The sequence below is a fragment of the Podarcis melisellensis genome, assembly GCF_964234715.1.
Source record: "Podarcis melisellensis genome assembly, chromosome: 8".
NCBI classification, from domain to species: domain Eukaryota; kingdom Metazoa; phylum Chordata; class Lepidosauria; order Squamata; family Lacertidae; genus Podarcis; species Podarcis melisellensis.
In genome coordinates, this window is record NC_138540.1 from 44,398,865 (window position 1) to 44,423,109 (window position 24,245).

Sequence of the window (24,245 nt, forward strand, 5' to 3'; positions counted from 1 at the left end):
ATAAGCCCTTCAGGGCTACAAGGCTTTTCAAGAAGACCAAACATCAATTCAAGTGATGAGAAAACTAACAGGCAAGCTACCCTGCAAGGCAAAGTCACCTTCCAAAGTGGAGAACATGAGAGATCAAAAGCTAAGGCTTGGGATGCCACCTGTATATGAACCACTATTATGCACAAGCAGCTGGTGGAAGAACTCACAGCTTTCCAGGAACTGGCACACTTGCCATGCTATTTGCTGTTCAGAAAACAGAATGAAAACAATAAGCATTCAACAACACAGGGTGAATCCTTGGCATTTTGATAGACTCAATCCCCAGAGCCTATCCCTACACAAGTGTCATTTATGAACCTTGCATTTTCTATTCTTGGCAGTCTCCACTTCCAATATTGCTCAAATCTTTCTGTGGGTTAATTTTGCAGGACCAGTGAATTCAGAGCGACAGTTTTGGAGTAAAGACAGAAGGACACGAGCCCTTGTGTTGTCAAAGGTAGAAGTATGAACCGGGACAAAGTGGCTGCAAACCTGCTTCCGACACCTTCTGTGTCAACTTTGGCTGCTTACTTTTCTTCAGCTTCATTTATTGATGTAAAATCAAAAACTTTATTAAGAGTTTAACTTCAGTCAATCCACTATTTATAACAAAACAAAAAGAAAAAGAAAGGAAAGACTTATGAAGAAGTCTGAAAACAAGACCGACCTATACCCTGGGTGAGATTGGATGGGTTAAGTGTCTCTGGTACTATTTGTCTTCACTATTGACAGACACTGTCACACAACCCACCACACGATGCCTGTCTCTGAATGGCGGAGCTAGAATGCAAGTTAAGTGTATTAATAGAGAAAACAGCTAGCATCCCAGCAAATATCATAAAAGCAATCCAATTTACTTTAAAAGTTCAAGGCAGATTCAAAGTAGGTTGGTTACTTACATTAAACCCCAAACAATTTTAAATTCCCCATTACATTCACATGCCAAAACAAGTATTATTTAACACAATTAAAAACAGGATTCAGTCTGCTTTGACAGACGGGAAATCCATAATTTGACACTCTATTTACAGATGCACAAGTGGTTATTTCTTACCTGGAACTTTTGTTGGGTGATTCATGTTCACCAATTCAGACTAGGTGGTCTGCCACTCAAGAGTGACAATCAGTTGCAATCAACCAGCAAGCATGAATTCAGAGCCCTCATACCTATTTGTCCCTGCCCAGTATTCCTCTCCAGACACAAGGAAATGCTGCATTGTCTTGATCAATAAACTTAACATTTCTCCAGAAAGGAAATGACTGTCCTTTCTGGTCCAATCTTTACAATATGCGATAATTAGTTTGGTAAATTTTTCACACTAGTTATCATTCTACGAAGCTGGTAAGAGACACGTGATACTCTCACAAGTGTTCTTACCATAGGTAAAGGTAAAGGTACCCCTGCCCGTACGGGCCAGTCTTGACAGACTCTAGGGTTGTGCGCTTATCTCACTCTATAGGCAGACACTTCCGGGTCACGTGGCCAGCGTGACAAGCTGCATCTGGCGAGCCAGCACCAGCGCAGCACACGGAACGCCGTTTACCTTCCTGCTGGTAAGCGGTCCCTATTTATCTACTTGCGCCCGGGGGTGCTTTCTAACTGCTAGGTTGGCAGGCGCTGAGACCGAGCGACGGGAGCGCACCCTGCCACGGGGATTCAAACCACCGACCTTTCGATCAGCAAGTCCTAGGCGCTGAGGCTTTTACCCACAGTGCCACCCACGTCCCTGTTCTTACCATAAGCATAAGCAAAACCCTGCAACTACTGCTCAGTGGAAACATAGACTGACAGCTAACAAACTCACCCCAAATCTATCCTATTAAAACAAATGTGTCCCTTCCAACTCTACAATTCTGAGATTCTATGAGAAGAGAAAAGAGTTTTAACAGGATAAAAAGAGGTAGGCACTGGCAAACCACCTATTTACTTTTACTGGATTTAGTGCAAAGAAGAAAGCACAACATGACTAAGCTTAAATTGCACAGCAATTCAGGCAGATGAGGAAACCATCCCTAAAGCAGCCACTGAAGTCTCATAAAGCTAACTGGACAATGAACTCTGCTATGCCTCTCTGGAGCCGTATGTGTGCCAGTGTGTGTCTAAAACTATTGATGTAGTATTGTTAGATCACGCAGCACAATGTCAAACAACATAACCTGCCTTTAGAAGACAGATAAGAATCCCTTCTAGTCCCCTCTTTGCCAAATACACACACAACATAAATCACTATCTTAAAAAAAATATGATTTATCTCCTCCTCTTTCCACTGATATGTAGAATCTTGCCAGTTTTTAAACTATGTGAATTTGAAACTTTGTCAGAATTATATTGTACTCTGAGGTATAATGCACATTATCATGCAAATTAAGCCTCATGTCACATTAACCATGTCAAAAGAGAAGCTACAGAAGACAAATGAACCCTTTGCTATTATGGACAAATATAGTCAAATTGACCTAAAATGTGTTTTTATACTCAAGTTTCTGAGCAACTACTTGCTCCTAATATGACAGAAGCTAATAGTTCTAGTTTAAAAGTGCATTCCTTGCGAAAATTAAAAAATAAAATTTTACCGACTTAGGGTAAAAGTAAACTAAAGGAGCACTTATTGTTGCATTTATTTATTTTTACCTTCAAGCAAATCAAAATGATTAAAAACAAGGCACTTGACCTTTCTCCACCTTGTGAAAGTCATGGTCCCTCATTCAAGAGAGATTTGCATGGTGTTTTTAAGACAGAGGTAGGCAAACTAAGACCCAAGGGCCAGATCTGGCCCAATCACCTTCTAAATCCAGCCCGTGGACGGTCCAGGAATCAGTGTGTTTTTACATGAATAGAATGTGTCCTTTTATTTAAAATGCATCTCTAGGTTATTTGTGGGGCATAGGAATTCATTAATATATTTTTTTCAAAATATAGTCCGGCCCCCCACAAAGGCTGAGGGACAGTGGACTGGCCCCCTGCTGAAAAAGTTTGCTTACCCCTGTTTTAAGACATTTGTTGTGATGCTATAAAGTTTAATACCAAACTGTGAAAGGGAGGTTGGCAATTATGTGTTGGGAGTGAAAAAGCAACCGATTTGAGACAGGTCATTTCTCAGACCCATTCTTGAAGCACTGCTTCTTCCTACTTAGCAAACACAGCATTTCACATTAAATGCTAGTATCCTGCTAAGAAACACCTGCCTGCACCTTCTGGCAAGAGACACTTAGAAATAAACTGGCTGCACAGAAAGGATAAGCTCTCTCTCCCTCTCTCTCCACACACACAGAGGTGTTATCAAGACGTATCTGCCTTCAAGAGATAGACAACTCTTCCCAGCTTAACTATATATAGTTCATCATGAAAGTTCAATAAGCTGAGAACTATGTTAAAATTAAGAATTCATAGCTGGTTAATTTACAAAGAAACCACCTCATGTTTGGATTGATGAATATGAAACACACCTTTTATGTTAAAATAATCAAATGTGCTCTTAAAAGACCAATTACCAAGACTCAGTTTTAAAATGGTTTAGACTGATTTGAAAATTGGAAGCCAAACAGTAATAGCAGAACTAGCAGTCTGTTCCTGCAGGCCCTCATACCTGAAATCAGCCAATCCTGTTCCTCCAGAAATCTGAAGTTAACTGCAGAAAATCTTTATGTAACCTGCTTATGTGTCCCAGAACCTCAGATCAAAGCACTGAAAGAAAAACCTGGGGCAATCTGATTTGCAGCCAGATACTGTGTCACCCTGTGGCTAGGGAAGCAGAGAACAAATGAAGTAAAGTCTTAAATGAGGAAAATATTTTTTACCAGCTCTCTCCTCTTAATCTAGTCATTGGCACCAGTAATGGCAACTGTGTCAGAAAGCTTAAATAAAGGAGAGGGAGCTCTACATGTAGCCAAAACACAGAATATTTGCTTGGGTCTTCATGAAGAAACTGCAACCAGCTTTAAAAAGAGTTGCTTTTGGATTCTTACTGATTATAAAAAAGCAGAAAACTGTCCCTTCAGGATAAATAAGATTAGATACAACAGATTTGCACAAAACAATAAGGAGTTTTGTTTTTTGGACATAAAAGGAATGGGCTCCTGCAGTTCTAGATTGTCCAAGGTCACCTTCCCCTCCCAGCCACTTGACAATGTGGCAGATTGGAAGCTATCCTTGTCTGCCTGATGAAAGGACTAGAATGAGTGAAAGTGATGCTTTGTCCCATTTTATAAGTGATTTCAATCTCATAAAACCCTCCACAATCCCACAGCCATAACTCCCATCTTCCCAAAGTCCCTAGCTAGATTGCGCTTTGAAAATTGGGATGGTTCAGTCGGTAGAGCACGAGACTCCTAATCTTAGGGTTGTGGGTTCAAGCTCCACGTTGGGCAAAAGATTCCTGCACTGCAGGAGGTTGGACTAGGTGACCCTTGTGGTCCCTTCCAACTCTCCAATTCTATGATTATTTCTACAGAAGAGAAGGCCAGGCACAACAGTTCTGTACAGAGAGCACAATACCCTGAATGTTAATGTGGTGGCTGATTTATGTCCCCCTCTTCATCTACAAGTAACATCTTAAAGAACTCTGGCATGGTTCAGGGTCAAGCAGAATGACCTCTGCATCCAGTTTTGGGGAAGCCTAGTACACCCAGCTGTAAAAGCCAAGTCAACCTGCATCTTCAAAGAAGGAGTGTGTGGCCCACACTCTGAAATAGGAAGAACTCCTGGGAAGAATTAGCCCCTCCATGATAAATGCTTTCTAGAATTCCAGAATTTCCCAATGCTAGGTCTTCCTAAAACTCAACTACTAGCCAATGACTACAATATATTCTTTTTGTGCCTTTTGCCTTGCCTGTAGAAAAGGAGCAGAGTCACGTGAATGCTCTGGCCCAAAGTTTCAGCTGGGACTTCAGCTTATCCATGTCGGAGGAGAAGGATCCTCTTTGGGTCTATGGTATTGAGTCAATCCCAAATGGCAGATACATGCTGCTGAGAAAGAAGAGATACACTATCATACCAGCAGGGTCTGTGGGCTTTAAGCTGAGTGACCTATTCAACAAGATTTCTTGTAAGCGTTAATGTATTTGCTGAAGGTTTTACTCCTCTAAGGGCTTTCTCCTCAGTTTCTCCAATATCCCGAAGTAGCAGAACTCTCACTTCCAAGATTCCAGACATGCTTGATTAATATTGCTCCTACCTGCACACAAGGTAGTTTCCTTCAATATATTTTTAATGATTGGGGGTGGCAGAACTGCAAACCCACCATGCAGACCTTCCAAGTGTCCCTATTTTCCAGGGACGTCCCTGATTTAAAGAAGCTGTCCCAGTTTCTGATTTGATCCCAGAATGTCCCACTTTTCCTTAGGACACCCCTATTTTCATTGGAGAAATGTTGTAGGGTATGGAGTTGCTTGACTCCTGAACCATCTGAAGGCAATCCTGTACAGGGAAGATTTTTTAAAATGTTTTTTGTTTTATTATAATTATATATATATTGAAAGCTGCCTGGAGTGGCTGGGGCAACCCAGTAAGATGTGTGGGGTATAAATAGTAAAATTATCATTATGGAATGGAGCATTCCTATTTTCACTGGAGAAATGTTAAGAGGGTATGCACCATGTGAATTCAAAAGAAATCTTGGCAAACTTCATATTGTTATCACGGCTATTTTGTCTCTGTCTCTCTTCAGTATCCATCTCTGCTTATCTTGGCTGATTCTCTTCCCAGCAAGTTAAGGCTGCAATTTCTGAGTTAGCCTTTACAGCAATTTGATTGTCCTCTCTATAAATTATCTGGATTTGGAGCCTACTGCTCCATTCAGCACTGCTGCAATATAAATAACTGTTTTTTAAATTTTGGTCTATGTTCACTCACTTAAAACTTTAAAACTACAAATCTAGGGGCAGTCTCTATGATGAAAACTTAAGTGTGAACCACCCCTTCGGAACAAACTGTAGGATGCTGACCACAGTAACTGTAATTATTCGGATTTAAGTTTTTAAGTTTTTTAAGTCAGAGAAACATTTAATCAATTAAACATTTAATACTATTAGCAAAGAGATAGAAAGAATATTGAAAAAGTATTCTTATTCAATTAATATGGTCCCCTATATAAATACCATATTGTGGAATATGCTAGTTTTCTTTAGTTTTTGTTAATATGAACTCCCATAGGTTCAGTTTTTGAAAGGAAGTGGATTGACTGTCAGACAACTAATGCCTAGAAGTAACAGACACATAGTTCTTCTCATCAACTATATCAGATGCTTGAAAATGATCTCAAAATATGAAAATCAACAGTAAAGTATTTCTGTGGATTTAAAGTGCTAGCAGTTTTCAAAATATTTTGCAACTGTTGTTCTCTTTTGACTGAATTAGCTTCTGAAGTGCAGAATGAAGCTACACTGGATGATTTGTTAACTAAAGTAGTCTTGGATCTAATTACCAATCTCCCCAATACACAATTAAATCCACAGATTTCATTAGAGAAAGTATTCAAATATATCAGCATTGAGCAGTGCTGTAAAGTTTTACCCTAGACTTAAGCCTTCTACTACCAAACCAAGAGGCTCATTTTCAGTGTTGAACATACTAGAGAAGGCACTCCTATCTAAACTGAATAATGCACTGAACACATTGCTTAGTCCAGCTATGCTCTGATAAAAAATAGCCTTATGGAGAAGGCTAGACTAGGACAGACACATGATGTTCTATTACAAATATTACATGGTCAGTCAAGCAATCTCGGCCCATGAGAGGAAAACCCTGGAGCACATCCATTAGAGAGGGTATTATAAAGTTGGAGGCATTCCAGATGAACAAGAATTTGAATGCCAACTGCCAATTCAGGTTTGCCCCTTCATAACAAAAACAGTCGTCATTCCCCTAAAGAAAATGATCCAGCAAAAGGACTTTTATTTTAAAAGAACAAACTGTATAAGGCTGAGTAGGTGATAATTTAAGTTTAAAAAATATTTTGGTAACTGGATTCAAACATACCTACATTTAGCAGGTATCAACTATCCCTTCACACATCATCTAAACACTTTCAGGACCAAACAGAAAGTCATGTAGCTGAATCATTCATGGTTTCATCAAGCCATGTGGTGGTGGGGAAATGAAAGTAGAAGCCACAAACCCAGAACACTGCTGCAGATTTCATTTCTGTCCTGGTTTGCAAGGCAGCATTCTCTGGCCCATTCAAACACTCCCATTTAGTTCTAAACTGGCAACTACTACATCAAAATATAATATATCTGAGGAGTCCAGCACCACCATAGGAGCAAAAGAGGAAACGTGCAATAAAATTTCCCCTACTTCTAAGTCTAAGTTAGTCTTATGGGTTTTTTTTAAAGACTGCAAACTTTTCCAGCACTGCTCATGCTGACAACAATATTAATATGCATTAGGTCCTTAATTTTACTCAAGTGGAGTACTTACCAGCAGCAACTACACCCGGAGGGGGCGAACCTGCCTCACCACCACTTGTTTGACTCATGGATGCTACAGAGAGTTCTCTGGAAGGTGGTAACTGCAGCTCCTTTGGGAGAAGGTCATAGACAGATTCTAAAAAGAAAGAAAAAAGATTTCTTAAGAAAACAAACAAATGTCCCTATATTTTGCTACCAAAATACCAGGAATGGTAAAAATGATGTTGGTATACCTCAAATCTATGATAGAAAGAAAAGGTTGTATTACCTCAGTACCAGAGATAAGAGTCCAAAAGCACTGAAAGAGTCTAGCAATTACACAGGATATCAGTAAAAGACTAAATCAAATCTTTGGCATTTGTAAGAAATTCCATAGATACTAACTTTCCATCACAGTTATGGCAATGTATGCCAACCAATTGCATTCACCAAATTTTACATGGTTTTTAAGGCTTTGGACAAGCATCTGAAGAGCACCAACTGTACCCTGCCAAATCACAAACCAGCTTTTGGTGTGTACATGAACACTATCACACATCTCCCTTTGCATCCCTGCTCCAAACTATATAAAATTTCTGAGACACTAAAGACTAATATTGGGTACTGCAAGAGTAATGGAACAAAACCTATATGGAAAGTATTACAAAGATTGTCTAGGAAGGAAATATAAGCAGGACACAAGCTCCTTGCTGGTTCCTGTTCAGATTTTTCCAGTAAGAAGCACAATGAGTTTCATTTCTACAGAATGGTTAGAATTTGACCCTTAACAATCAACTCAACTCTTATAACTGACTCAATTTTCCTTTTTACTATGTTCTGTTTCATATAAATCCATGTTTTTTTCATAAAAGCAGTCTTCAATATTCATGCCAAACAGTAACTTATTTACTTTAACAGAGATAATATATGTTTCTGATCCAGACAATCCACTTTTCTGATTCAGATAATGCACTATAACATTTTTTAATTACATAGATCACTAAGTTCTGGCAATTTTCATTCATTTTGCTCAACTATACATTATAAACTATCACAAAAAACAGATACCCAAAGACGTCCATTTATCATCTGTTACATGATTTTGTATTATTGTACAAATGGCAAGTTTTTAGCCTCCAACAACCCTGGATAATAATGCTCCTAAACACCAACCACAAGGAGAGGAGATTTGCATGAGACCAAGAGGAGGGTATTCCATGCTGCCTGTCTCCCAAATCAAAATACCAATGAAGTTCTCCTGAGCTGGGTTCACAGAGTAACTTCACAGAATTGTAAAATCCAACCTCAAAAGGAGAAAGAACGCTACAAGCTTCTGAACACATTCCTGGCTTGGATTAAAATTTGGAATGAATCATCAATTTAGTTTTCATTACCTTCTCCAAGGAGTCTCATCTAGCATTAATAATATCTTTCCATACAAAGACAGGCCCTTTATTCAGGTTTTAAAATCCAGGAGGGAAGAAATGGAATGCAGCCCACACAAGGCAACAATGGGCAACAGATCCAGCTGTAGCCTTTGAACTGCAGTTGGCACTATGACTAGTAGTACAGAGTGAGAAGATACTCTGCTAACCCTAATTCTTGAGACATGCGAACAAGGTGAAATGTTACTCCTTGCAGGGGAATGAATGTGAGCATTATCTCCTTGCCAAAGCCCCCTAGAATATTCTCAAATCTGCCCTTGTGTAGGCACAGAAATCTTCCCCATTAAAATGTGTGACTTAGAGAATATAACTCCACTTAGATCTCTTTTTAAACAGTGATATAACAACCTCTTTAAAACTAATCCACCTTTCAACTTGGGCCCCCAAATTTCCTTGTAAGAAAAAAACTTACTTTGGATAGCTTACTTCAATACGTTTGTTGTTACAAGTTAACACTTTGCTTGCAGAAGGCAAAGATAGGGTTCCAAGCAGACTTTACAATTCAAAGTAGCTCAAGCACGCAAACAAGGAAAATGGCCAGGCACTGTTGGAAAGAAGGCCTGCCTTAAAGGGCACAGCAATACAATTGTGGCTACTTTGCCCAGCCTTACATACCAACCACAGCTTACACCCGGTGTCCAAATGTTCTTGTCAGCACAGAGAAGAAACCTGGTGCAGCTGGGAAGGAGGGCTGTGAGCAGAGGAAGAAAGGGGGTAGATCAGTGCAGAGCCTAGCGGGGGGGGGGGCTAGTCAGGTTTTTTGCCTCAGGTGAAGTTTCCAGAGGGGCATCACTGAGGCTCCCAGCCTGTGTGTGTTTGTATGGGGAGTTGCCAAACTGGGTCTTTGACCCAAGGGAAGTAAAGCCTACTTTCACCCCTGGATCAGTGGACAGTGCTTTTATCCCTAATTAAAAGCCACTACAGCTCATCTAGGGAAGTAGTCTCAATGAGAGCTTACTTTTAGTGATTGTACAGGCAATACGGGGCATTCAACACCCACTTTATATATACATGCAATTATATATAACTGCAGATTACCCTTTTGAAAAAAATCTCTACCTTATTTGGGTCACTGAAGGCAGTATCAAACAAAGTAGTTCCATTAGCACAATGACATCTGGTTGCTCAACAGAACTTCCCATTACTCTCCTCAAATCTCCCTCCTCCCAGAACCGATTTAGGTGCATGGAAAGGAGAGGGAAGTTCTTTGGCACAGCCAGAAGATATTGTCTTAATTAAGTTACTTCGTCAGATACTGCCCTAATTTATTTAGTTTATGTAGAGCATTATATGCACAACTCACCCAAATGATTCCATTGAAGAAAAAACTATAAATAATGATGTATTTATATTGTAGCACACCAAAATATACAATAAAACCAGGCAGTAGTTATGATGTTAGTGTACCTCCTTAGCGAAGGCATTCCAGTAACAGGGGTAAAACTCAGCAGTTTGACAGAGCTAAGGGCACCCAACACTCTGACAAATAAAGCATCTGGTATGACACAGATCCCTATCATGGAGGTCTCATTTCTACTGCAGTTTCTGAACAGGGTAAGAAACAGAAGGAGCCTCTTGCAAAAGCAGGATGAGAAGCTGTTTCTTATATTTCCTGAACTCCACACAAATTAGGTATGACCATGCCTTTGTCCCATGCCCTCAGCACATACTGGAGTACTCAAGGGAGGGGTGTAGAAGTAGCTACAAATAATGGCTGGCTCCTTAGCCAAGTCACGATTTGTGGATCCCTTGTGGACAATAATTACCTAATTCCAAGATTAATGTTAAGAAAGTACTTCGTGCCACAAGGTGTATGTCAACAGGTCAGGTGTTTAGTTCTAAATAAATATTTTATTGCCAATTTTAATGTTTGTTGTTGTTTGTAAATCACTTAGAGGTTCTATTTACAATCAAGCAGTATAGAAATTTTGTTAAATAAATAAATATATAAAATTGGCAGAATCGTCACATCTTTTTGCCCAGGAATCTTTGCTGATTTTTGCTTCGGAATGCTGACGGCAATTGTTTTGGAACATTTATTCTGCCAACTGTTTCTGCCCTGCAAAGATACAACATTCTTGTCCACTTGAAGCTTGGGTCTCAACATGACTGGCAACTGCACTGGAAAACATACCAGTTGCATGCCTGATGCGCATTAGCTTTCTAAAAGATTATGACAGCCAAGAATAACTGCCAGCATTCTACACATAATCATTCTAGCATCTTACTACTGTACTGCTTGCTGAAATAAGCACATCAGCTTCTAGGTATAGGACCTTGTTCTAAGAAGAGAGAATATCAGAACTTCCAACTATCAAGCAACACCAGTGAATCTGAATTGATTGTCACCTTAGCTAGCATACTTTCCAAATGGGCTTTGTTATCCACCTTTGTTATATCTGAAACTAGAGGAGCATTTCCCCCTCCTTAAATCATATTTTTCACATCATATATATCTTCAATTGCTGAAAGGGTTTAGAAGGATTCCATCCCTTTAAGTAAAAGCCAAATATCTACCATCTGGTCAACATAATCTGTACACATCTTTTTCTGAGAACAGTAGAACAAGTCAGATAGCCATCAGAGCAAAACACAACAGTCAGAATGCAAAGAATTGCACAACTGAGCACATGCAACCAATATGGCTGTGGGCTTCTGCTTCTCTGTCAGAAGGCTACCATGCTATAGAGCAAACCACTCTTTTGAAATGGAGGAAAATGTCGAAAGTAGTCAAAATGCCTTCTAGGCAGTTTTCATGGTTAAAATATTCTCTGGATTCTAATCAATATTGTTTAAATATTTCCCCTAATAACATAATCGTCCCTAAAATACAACTTTACATATATATTTTTGTATACTTGAATAAAATATGCTGATTTTCTTAAACATTATTTCAACATTTTAAAAGTAATTAACTTATAAAAACATGTTTTGAACTAATTATATACAATATAGCAATGTAGTATCTTGTTGACCAACTTTTGCTGCTTTTATCATCTTGATAACTAGGCAGCTTTCTTCCTCCTATCACCGCTACCAAAATGTCTGTTTTCCTATTCATTTCTTTTGGAACATACCACAGAGGTCTCCCTTAATGTGTGTTTTGCTATTGGTGCGGGTCCAATTGCGACTACGTGGAGATTTCTGGGTGCTAGGTTGGTGATTGACATATCCATCGATCCAGCTGACTCGCACACAGTCCTCCATCATCACATCAAGGGAAATAAGTACAGTTCTGAGTAGAGATGTATTTGACTATGCTACAGCCATTCCACTCAAATGGAACTCATAAAGCACAGTTAAAAACCTCTGCCTTAGTCCACTGTTAATACCATTTCCATAGTGAGTTTCTCCTTCTTGCATACTGGGATAAATGAATTGTTGTAAGAGCAAGCAATGTAGTTGAGATCATAGAATCGTAGATTTGTAGCGCTGGAAGGGACACCAAGGGTCATCTAGTCCAACCCCCTGTCAAGCAGACATTCCGTTGTGGTGACTGCAACCTACATTTAAGGTGCCATTTGGTGCCCAGCTAATATCTGAGTTTCTAGCACTATCCCTTCTTCCTTTTGCCATTATTGAACTACATGTAAATGCTCTTTCTGAACTTGACCCCTCTACTTGGTTTGGAAACAGAAGCAGAACTTCAGAGCCAAGAAATGCATGCTGTTCGTACAAGCATACTCTCATCTGATTCACCAATTTGGTGCTCCAAATTGGTGGACCTACAACTCCCATCAGCCCCATCAAGTTCAGCAACATTTGGAGAGCCAAAGGTACCCCACACCTGAAATATACCTTCTCTCATTCTTATTATGAACTTCATCTGTAATTTTGATTTCTATGAGGGCCATACTATAGAAAAACAAGGCCTAAGTTCAAAAGTAAGCAAACCATTCTGAACAAGATTAAGGTATTCAGGAGGTAATTTCCTTCCTCTGTATTAATGTAAAGCAATACAGCTGGCTCAAAACTAATGACAAATTGCTGCCTGCATGAATGCCCATCACACCAACTATGAGAGCTTTGCTGTAAGTAGATGTTAAACCAATTTTAGAATCACAGAATTGTAGAGCTAGAAGGGTCTCCGAGGGCCATCTAGTCCAACCCCCTGCAGTGCAGGAATCTCAATTAGATAATTTATTATTATTATTATTATTATTATTATTATTATTATTAATACCCCGCCCATCTGGCTGAGTCTCCCCAGCCACTCTGGGTGGCTCCCTATCAAATGTTAAAAACAGTACAGCATTAAATATTAAAAACTTCCCTAAACAGGGCTGCCTTCAGATAGGCTGCCTTTTAAAGATAGGATAGCTGCTTATTTCCTTCACATCTGAAGGGAGGGTGTTCCACAGGGTGGGCACCACTACCGAGAAGGCTCTCTGTCTGGTTCTCTGTAACCTCACTTCTCACAATGAGGGAACTGCCAGAAGGCCCTCGGCGCTGCATCTCAATGTCCAGGCTGAACGATGGGGGTGGAGACGCTCCTTCAGGTATACAGGACCGAGGCAGTTTTGTATCATATTGTATATGACAGATGGCCATCCAAAGGGAGTCCACCACCTCTCGTACGAGTCTGTTCCACTGTCAAACAGCTCTTACTGCCAGAAAGTCAGGATCTCCATTCTTATATCTTGAATTCATTAGTAATTTGAAAGCATTGAATCCATTATTTTCAAGCCAACAAACCCAAGTTATCATGCAGAAACTTAACTTTCTTACTGTGCTTATGTAGGAAGACATGGTTTACTATTAACACACCCTAGTATATGTAAGGTTTTTACAGATACTTGAATGTTTACTCAAGAGTGTTAGTTGGAACAAACAAAGCTAACACTGGAATGTGCTATACTGTTCCAACCAAATACATACTAGGCACATGAAAAGGCGCAGAAGAAAAGCAGTACACCAATGGAAGCTTTTAAAACCTAAGGGGATTAACCTTTACCCCATCTTATGATATGCTGAACAGACTAACAACCTCAAAATTTTCATTCTAGAAATTCCTAGCCCTTGACACATTTTTATAGTTCTTCTCTGCACCATGCACAATTATTTTTACTCAGCTGTGAATATTGGAAGTACCCTACCTAGTATTACAACTGAGGCTTCACTGCTACTGTGTATAGAAGCCAATTGTTTGAAAAATCATTTTAAATTCTGTTAAAAAAAAATCTAGCAATAACAGCTGGGATAAAAAATGGAAACAAAGTAAGAGGGAAATGGAGAAGCAGCATGGATTAGGTGCAATAATAAATAACAACAACAATCTTTATTACGGTCCAGAGACCAACAAAATAATAAATAATAATAATAATAATAATAATAATTTATACACCACCCATCTGGCTGGGTTTCCCCAGCCACTCTAGGCAGCTCCCAACAGAATATTAAAAACACAATAAAACATCAAACATTAAAAACTTCCCTAAACAGGGCTGCCTTCAGATGTCTTCTAAAAGTCAGATAGTGTTTGTTTCTTTGACATCTGATAGGAGGGCGTTCCACAGGGCGGGCACCACTACTGAGAAGGCCCTCTGTCTGGTTCCCTGTAACCTCACTTCTTTCAGCGAGGGAATGTCTGGGCTGAACAATGGGGCCAGAGACGCTCCTTCAGGTATACTGTAGATCTTTCAGGACTGGGGTTATATGGTCTCCTTATATGGTCTCTAGTTATATGCTAGAGCCCTGTTCAGTGAAGCAAGGCCACTAAAAGCCCAAGTCTGCTCCCCGTATGAACAACAAATATGTTCATATTTGGCCCCTACAAAGCCACAAATGCTTTTGTCCAAACCACTGTTTTGCCTTTGGGCTGGGCTAATAACGGAACAGCCAGACAGCAACTCTCAGAGGGATTTCATTTGCCAGTTTTAAACTTGAGAGAACAAGAAGCCCAGTGCCACTTGAAAGCATCTATTAAGCAACCACTAGAACCCTATCCAAGACCCTTTTGCTCTCTAGCAATTCCAGCACACCAGTTTTTCCTTCACCACTATGGATGCTGGAACAGAAGAGAGGCGAAAATTCTCATAAAGACCAGGACAGGTATCCAATGCTACTCAGAGTAGATCCTTGAAGTTAATTGGCACAACAAACTTAGGTTCATTAATTTCAATGGGTGTGCTCCTGAGTAGGATTTAGTTGGATACAACCATAGGTCCTCACCAGATTCTGCAATTTGTGCTTCTCAGCACAGATGCCTATTAATAGCATTTACTACTGCTCAGTCTTGCCAGGTTACAGTGTCCTGTTCTGTAGTAAACACAGCCTACGTTAACAAGTCTAACAATGTAACTTTCCTGTTATGTCAAGACTTTTAGCTGGCTAATGATGACCATGGATACAGTGGTGTAGCTTTAGTATTTATCTTTAAAACTATTTTTTTTAAAAAAAAAAAAGATCAACCATAGTGTTACAAGAACTACTATTTGCTGTGGAATTAATTTTTGACTGTTGTTTGTGAAAAGCAACAGTATGCAAAGAAATAAAAGCACCAGCAAGCTTGGAGGAATTGATGGAACAGGTCAGAAAAAGAATAGACCTGTAGCACTTTAAGACTAATAAATTTATTATTGCATAAGCTTTCATAAATAAATCTGCTAAATCTTTAAGGTACTACGGGAGTCTGTTTTTGCTGCAACAGAATAATGGCTCATAATCTGAAGTTTACACTCTGGATGGAGTTTATCCTGATACAAGATGTTGGTTAGAACTTCAGTCAGTGAACCTTATACCATGCATCTCCCAAAACAGTTGTTGGTTTTTTTGGCTGATGAGTTTTATAAGTTTCTTGGTCACCTGAACTTCCAGCAATATTTACAAGCAAGTTTCTTTATCTATTTCCATCAGCTAGGCTTTTTACTTTTTAAAGAAACAAGGGGTTGTAGGCAATGCTAGTTCTACTCAGAGGAGACCTACTCAAATTAATAGATATTAGTTCCATTAATTTCAATGAGTAAGGAATCTATGTGGGACAGAAAACTGATCCCAACTGTCCTTAAGTATTTATTCACCCCAGAGAAATCCAGGGCCCACAGGACAATACAACTCAGTTACAAACTAGATTCAACCAAAACAGCAGAGGCAAGATCTATAGAGCTCTCAAATGTAATCATTCTTAACACACCCTGTAAGCAATTTAGAATATAGGAGAGCTACAATATGCTAGCTACAGCCTGCAATGAATTCAGTTCAATATAACAAATATGTCAAAGTTGACTAAGAGGATAAACAAGATCAAGAAAATGTTAGTACTCACTCTCTCTTGACTTCAACTATTATAATTAAGGAAAATTTGTGAAGTACTTGCCTGGGAGCTACAATTTATAAACAATTACAAGAATGAACAGATCTTTCTTTTTCTTTTTCTATTAAGTTTTCTTCTTTAAATTTCGCCAGAGACCCCCAAAAATACATTATGAAAACTTGTATTCCTGTACATACTGTATATAACAGTATACGGTACATATACAGATCTTTGTTTCTATGGGACTTTGCAAGTACCCATCACCCCTGCTAATGAACATAAACATTCTGTATAAAAGTAATGAAGATGTTACAACGCTTCTAAAATTTTAAGAGTTTAAACTTTACAAGTAAGAAGAGATTACTCTGATTTCTGGTGTTACTGCAGGGGAGAAGGAAGCCTGCCATCCACCTTGTAAGGCAGCTGTCATACTCCTTACCAGATTTGAAATCAGTAATTTTTATTATCTCAAGACTTGACTAATACAAAAGCTGCTGCATGGACTCAGAAAACCGTTTAGTTAAATGACTGATCGTGAAAATAATTCATGTATATTCAGAATCCTGTGTTTTATTACAATTCTTATTTAAAAGCACCTAAAATTCTAGACACTGTACAAAAATCAAAAGGCATAGGCTCTGCCTATAGGTTTATAATTAACAGACATGATAACAAAAATCATTGGAAGAGAGGAGAAAAATAAGCAAATTTAGAAACAATTCATACATACAGTTTTAGAATTGTCATAATGATTAGGTAGAATGTTCCCTAAAGGAGACAGTTCTAAGACAGGAGGAGCCAAGTTATACCGTACTTGGCCCCAGCCAATTGGCTGTGTCACTTTTCACTTGCTGGGTGCAGGTGAAATGGCTGCTAATGAAGACAGTACAATGAAGAAACAGTAAAGTGTAAGAATATTATAATGTTTGCTAATTGAGAACAGTCTAGCCCAGATTTTCCTAACTGGGGGCTATATGGGACTCCCCAGGATATTTCAGGGGGGCCACAGGTGAAGATCACATAAATGGGGCCACAGCATGAGGCTAGGGGGCCACAGAGGGAAGTGAGAAGTGAAGGGGGGGAATCATTTTTAAAAATCTGATTGGCTGGCTATCTGCTTGGCCAATCACAAACGGGTATGTGGGTGCCCCCCCCAGGGCCTAATGCTCCTTTTTGCCACGTGCGTGTCCTGGTTTGTTTCCAGTGGGAGAGGACGATCGCTGAGGCTCCCATTTAGACCAGTAGAGCCCATGATCCAGAACCCCCAGGTCAGAAAACTGCAGTGGTGGAGTGGCAATGGGAAAGACTGGGGTGGATTTCACCCTGCTGCCAGTGCTGGGCCCAGTGGCAGCTTGGGCCTGACTCTGCAAGGTGCAGGGTGCAATCCACCCCAGCGCCTAGTGGATCAGGGCCTTCAGATGCTGCTGAGGGGTACAGGGCCTGTCGGCAATGTTGGCATGGCTCTGCAAGGTGTAGGGTGAAATCCACCCCAGTGCCTAGCTGAGTGGGGTCATCTGGTGCTACTGACTTGCATCTAGTAAATAACTAAGCGTCTACTCAGAAGAAAGCCACACTGAGTTCAGTGGGCCTTACTCCCAGATAAGGGTGTGGAGGATTATAGTGTGCTATCACCCGGGGCCCCTCTGGATAACAAGATCTTTTTGCACCAAGTCAATGAGGACCACTTGCTTTTTAAAATTCTCCCATACTGTATATACAGCACTCCTTGTGTTCCTTTTGAACTGTATCTATAGGTTTCCCCCTCTGTGTCAAATAACTGGGGTCAAATAAGTGTTTATTTTTGTAATACATGGAAGATGGATCTCCCTTGGGATGTTCTGGACTCTCCTTCCTTGGAGGTTTCTAAACAGAGGATGGATGGCCATCTGTCATGGATGCTTTAATGGAGATTCCTACATTGCATGGAGTTGCACTAGAAAGATGACCCTGGGGTCCCTTCCAGCTCTATGATTCTATGTTTTTCTCCTTCAACAATATTTCATTATGTTCCTATCATTTTATGTAATTATATTTTGTAAAAAATTATAACTAAAATGTGTTCTATTCACAAACAAAACATTTAAATAGCTACCTTTCTACCAGTAAGATTTGTTGGGGGTGGGCAGAACATCATATTTGTAGTGATTTTTTTTAAAAAAAAAACTTATTGTGGGGGCACAGGAAGGAAACAAGATTGGAAGGGGACCACATTCGGAAAACGCTGGTCTAGCCAACAAGAATTGAAAAATAACTGCTTAGACTACACAGGTTTAAAATAAAATAAAGACCTCTGACATTTATAATCAGCACACTTTTAAAAAGAAAAAAGTAAAGGAACATTCTAAAATGCCTCAAAATAAGCAAATAAAGTTATTCACCAGAAAAGAAGAGACTGAGGAGATATGATAGCCATTTTCAAATATCTAATGGGTTGTCACATGGAAGATGGAGCAAGCTTGTTTTCTCCTGTTCCAGAAGCTAGGACCCAGTCCAATGGATTCAAGTTACAAGAAAGGAGATCTGAACTAAACATCAGGAAGAGCTGTTTGACAGTGGAAAGGACTCCTTCAAAAGGAGGTGGACTCTCCTTCATTGGAGGCTTTTAAGCAGTTGGTTGGGTTGGGTGGTCATCTGTCATGGATGCTTTAGTTGAGATTCCTGCATTGCAGGGGGTTCGACTAGATGACCCTCAGGGTCACTTCCAACTCTACAATTCTATGATTCTAAGACCTATGCAAAAGACCAACGATAGTAATTACTCTAGAATGATAATGGTAGATTTCAAACCACCACTACAATAACCATGACTGAATCAGCAAGAACCAATGAAGTTACTAGGAACTGTTGCCACTGCATAAGAGTAAAAAAAACACACACACACAGCTGACACATGTACCAAGGCAGCAATTCTATGAGACACGGTGGGACTTACTGCGGAGTAAGCATGCAGAAGATCACACTAAGTTTCCTGGGTACAGTAAATTAATACACTGCAGGCATATAGCATTAAATAATAATAATAATAATAATAATAATAATAATAATAATAATAATAATAATAATATCCATCCAAGAACACCAAGTGTAAAACATAGTACTATACACATAGTTTAGTTTACTTTCTACTATTACAGACAAGGCAAACACATTCCAATCAAAGCAATTTCTTGTCTTGGCTTACTGCCACATCTCTTTTGACCCTTATCAGGAGCCTGCAACCCTCCTGCTATAATAAGTACAAAGATTTGACTCCACAAAAACAACAAGTGAATTGCCAAGATCTTTTAGAAACTGCACTCAATTTGCCACAGCAAGGGTGAAATATAAATATGCAAAGGAAAAAAACCACAAATACCAACTATTTTAGATTGTGATGTTCACAACTCTCAGATAACTCAAGGAAACCTCTCCTTGGTGAAGATTCAGCTATGACAGAATCGGTGACGGTAGCGTAAAATGTTTTATCTTAGTTTAGTTTAGGAAGTCATCTTTAATGGGTAGATCAATTAGCTAAAGCATTAGATGATTAATTGGTAGGAGGTTATTTTAATTTGTTCATTATTTAAAGCAACTTTTTCTGATGTGTTACTATAAAAACAGCAAGGATAAAAAATGAAAGTAAATAACAAGGCTCTTTATGAAGGGTTGGTAATATGTAAATTTAAGTCACTGAAAATAAGTCATCGGCTTCATAAACAATTTCCATCACTTTACAGTCTGCAAATAGGATTTAAAGTTTCTCCTTCTAAATAGTTTGAGATAACAGATTCATATGCTTCCAATGCTGCTAAGTTATCTTTGATGACCAAGTTCACTTTATTTTGAGTGACTGCTCTGCAGTTTTGAGCCACAGTAGGTTATATCCAATGTTGCTTCTACTCTTTGGTAAAACCAATAACACTGGGACAGTAGTGCTAAATAGCACCAAGCATTAAGGTCTGGTGTAGAGTCTCTGTTCATGATCCCAACCAGTGCTATTTTCCTAGAAAAAGAGGTGCCAAAACGCACCATGAACACCTCTCCTTTTCTCTTGGAATGACAATGGTGCCCAGCAGAGAGCTGCCAGAACTGAGTTCCTGTGAGTTCCGCCTGGAAAAAAAGCCCTGGTGGGTTGTGGGTTCAAGCCCCGTGCTGAACAAAAGATTCCTGTATTGCAGGAGGTTAGACTAGACCTCAGGGTCCCTTCCAACTCTACATTCTATGATTTATGGAACCCTTCTCTTCTCAATTGAGATAATAGAATTGTAGAGATACAACAATCTTTCACATCAGCTACTTTGAAACAGCAGGTAAAAACATACCCATTTGTCCAAGTCTTTGGAACTTGATGTTTGTGTTAGTTGTACTTGAAGATAAGTGTGGTTTTTAGAATGGTTTTGTCTTGCATAATTTTCCTATATTCATGTTTAAACTTTATTTTGTGTTGCAAGTTGCCCTGAGCTCTGCTCTGGAAGAAGGTGGATATTAAAACTCTGAAATAAATAAATACCTATTTTGTCATAGTAAAGAACAGGTATATAAAGAATAGGTATATAAAAATGTTAACATATTAGCTAGAGTTAGATAGCGTACACTAATCCACTGCCAATTTCACTACTTTGAGATGCAGTTCTATACTTACTTTCTTGGGAGTAAAGTAAGCTCAATTGAACATGATGGGACTTACTTTCGATGGGAAATGTATATGATTGTATTATACTGTTAAAGAAATGTCTGTTGGGTCTGGGAAGAGGAGAGACAGGATTAGTATTTACCACTGTCCTGTCCAAAACTAGTTTTTCACAAGAAATCATTCTCATCTGAGCACTTTCAGAATGTTCAATCCTTTATTTTCTATCCTTGACTAACTTTTTTGTTTATACATTGAACAAAATTGAAAACAAAATAAGCACTGGTTATAATCAAAGGCTTTAGATAATTTTCCTAATCTAAATTTTACACAGACTTTTGACATATTTTGACAACAAAAGTCAGTATTACTAACTAGGCCATATTTTCAGTAATTTTCTTCTATCCCCCTCAATCATATGCCTCTAGTTTATTACCAAAAAGCGGGAGAGCACAAACAAGAACTGCATCTGCTGTCTCTGGGCCCCAGCGTTCTTCCACAATCTAACAATTGCTGTGTTCACTGTCATCCACACAGAAATGAGTCTTCAAGGCCAGCCCTGGCTAAAGGAGCAGTTGACACATCCAACACGCTACAAGCTCCAAATATTGACAAGGCCAAGGGAAGCCCAACTATAGTTCTTACTTCTCATACTTGAAAACAGGAGAAATCCCATCCTGCTGAGGAAGCCAATGAAAGCTTAATAAACACTTCATTCAAAGACTTGTCATGCTTCTTTTCCCTTCAATGCAAAAGTCAATCAATAACTCACACAGCTGCTGCATTTCTCTGAAAGCAGAGATTATTAGAACTTTTGTAATCCCACTCAGACAACCTCAGCAACTGCCCATACCCTTGCACATATTTTAAGAACCACAGAACTGCCCTTTTGCGAAAACGGAACAAAAAAGTGTCAAATCACATGTTGAAAATCCACAATTTAAGTGAACATTTAAGTGGACAAAACCCCATCATATAAATGTAACAGTAAGGCCTATAGGAATACAAGTGAGCCATTGGCTGCCCTGGCTCCATATTTTCATTACACTGATTTATTTTAGCCTTGAGGGCCCATTCAGATATTAGTCTAACAGTGCAAGAAATGCTGTGAAGAAATATACTGAGTAAACCTGAAACATTGGTCTGAATACCCAACAAACCTATTTTGTCGCTCTAGATTTCACAAGACCATTGGAGAGTCTGACCTATTTTCCTTGGGGGCATGAATGGAAATAACTCCTGCGTTTTGTGCAGAAAATGAGAAATTGAGTTGAATCAACCCTCTGTTTCGGGAGTTTATAATGTTTGCTTTGAGGCAACTGCAATATTTTTACATTTTTTAAAAGTCATGATCTAGTTGTACAAGCTGAACTTTAACATAATATCTTTTTCTCATATCATGTTAGAACAACCTGCTGGTTTTCCATAAGTACACTGCTGTTTTTCTTTGAATTATCTCTTTGTGTCTCTTGTGTGATAGGTGTAAAGGAGGGAGGGCAGTGTGGCAAGCTAGTTGACCCTGGCCATTATTTTGAGGGCAAAATATTTTACAGGGTTGCTAGCCTTACTTCATTATTTGCTTCGTGTTTTCTCCCTGTTGGAGCTCCTTCAGAAGATGAACCAAGGGGTTACCAGGATCAAGGTGAAGTGAGGGGAAAAGAAAAAATCTACCATTTCTCTCTCTTTCCTCCTAGGAGGCCAACATACACGACTTCCCCACTTAACTCCTGCATTTTCAGGCCAACTCTCTGTGGCATTCTACACTGGGCCCAATACCATAGCTGGCTGCGACAGACTCATGATCATTTGTTTTTCACAATTTGTTCATCTACAGAAGTAGGAACAAGGAGAGGAAGCATCAACCTACATTCAGCCATGGAACTCTTCAAGCATCTTTGGGGCAGTTGAAAGGATAAAATGGAGAGGGGAGGGCCATGTAGGGTGCCTTGAGCTCCTTGAAAGAAAGGTAGGATAGAAACATAAGCTAATAAACAGACCTATTGATGGCAGGAAGGAACGGAAGCAGATGGGAAATTCAGAAGAATAAAAGTGAGAACGGGGCCCTATTTAGAAACTCTCTCTAGGTTCAACGAAACATCAGGGTTTTGGACCTTACTTGTGAACCGCCACCGCCGCCAAAAAGAAGGATGCTAATCTGGCAATTGATAGACAGCGAATGAAAGTAGGGGGCACTGCCTCTGAGCACGTGTAGAGCGCAGCCCCGCCCCCACCCGAAAAGTGACCTTATTAACGGCGACTGCGCCCCTTCCTCACCTTGGTCGAGCGGGGGGGGGGAGCAGCCCCTCCTCGTCCCTCCCGAGCGGCCTCCTTCTCGCACACGCCCCACAGGGTCGGGACAAATTCCTGAGAAACAACGGTGATCGAGCGAGCGAGGAGGCCGCTCCGGAGTCCAGAGTCGTCGATGCAACGCGGCGGCGCTCTTTTCCTCCCCCCGCCCCCCCCCCGAGGCCCACCAGAGACTCACCCTTGGAGTAGAGGGACTTAGGGGACTCGAGGTCGAGGTCGGCGCTGAGGAGAGAGATGAAGTCCGAGGGCATCGCAGCTCCGCGGCCCGGCCGGGGGGAGGTGGCGGCGGTGGGGGGCGGGACGGGGGGGCGGCGGTGGGGGGCACGGACGGATGGACGCCGCAGCGGTTGCTGACCACAGGCAAGGGGAGCGGAGGGGGCTGTGCTGCGGCGGCGAGAGGCGGGACCAGGGACAGAGGAGGCGCGGGCCGGGCTCTTATTCAGCCGCCGCCGCTCCTGACAGGAATTCGGTGCCTGTCGCCCAGCAGGACCGCCCCCTCTCCGTTGACATTGCGCATGCGTCGCCCGGCTCTCGAGCCACGGCGACGGTGAAAAAGAGAGGAAAACACAAAAACCAACGGGAAAAGGAGGCGCATGCGCAAGGCCTCAGACCGCGGGCGGGGGGGGAGACGGCGGGGCAGCGGCAACAGGCGACGCAAAATGGACGTTGTGCGCGTTTGCGCCGTGCTCGGCAAACAAGTGCCCTCAAGCCTTCGACGCATGCGAGCCTCTCGCGTAAACGAACCAGAGGCGGCTTTAATGCGCATGTGCCAGTTCTTGTATGGACAGGGGCCTCGCGCAGGCGATTCGAGGGTGGTTTCTGCGCCTGCGCTACAGGGGATATTCGCGAGAGAGAGGCCTCTTTGTCAAAGTGGAGGGAGGTGGCTGTACAGCTTCCTTTTCAGCTCGGGGGAAGAGCAGAGTCAAGGCAATCTCTTAAGAAGAGCGAGGAGCTGTAGGCTGTGCCGTCGTCGCCGGCTTTTTTTTTGTAATTGCTACTTTTGTTTTAACTGATGTGCTTGATCACTGGTGCGTTGTATTTATTTCGCATCTACTGACCAAAAGATGGGGACAGAAATATTTAAGGAGAGGAAGAATTAAGAGGTCCACTTCTGCGTCAGTTTTCAGAAGGGTATTGCCCTTTTCCAGGCTGCAGGGGAAAAACAGCTACGCCACCGCCAAACACTGAATGTCCTGTGTTCCCTTTGACTTTAAGC

The 24,245-nt window shown here is 40.6% G+C and overlaps 1 protein-coding gene across 9 annotated transcripts in view; it reads right to left on the reverse strand.

Annotated features, from left to right (window-relative positions):
• NFAT5 (nuclear factor of activated T cells 5) overlaps positions 1–24,245 on the reverse strand; it is a 66,433-nt gene that overhangs the window by 30,810 nt on the left and 11,378 nt on the right. For 2 of the 9 annotated variants that reach the window (XM_081923282.1, XM_081923290.1), the window contains one exon: positions 7,448–7,573. In XM_081923282.1, coding sequence (XP_081779408.1) covers positions 7,448–7,573 — 126 coding nt within the window. Of the gene's footprint in view, positions 1–697; positions 811–7,447; positions 7,574–23,207; positions 23,611–24,245 lie in introns of those variants that run through there. The other 7 variants (XM_081923288.1, XM_081923284.1, XM_081923289.1 and 4 more) reach the window with 5 other exon arrangements.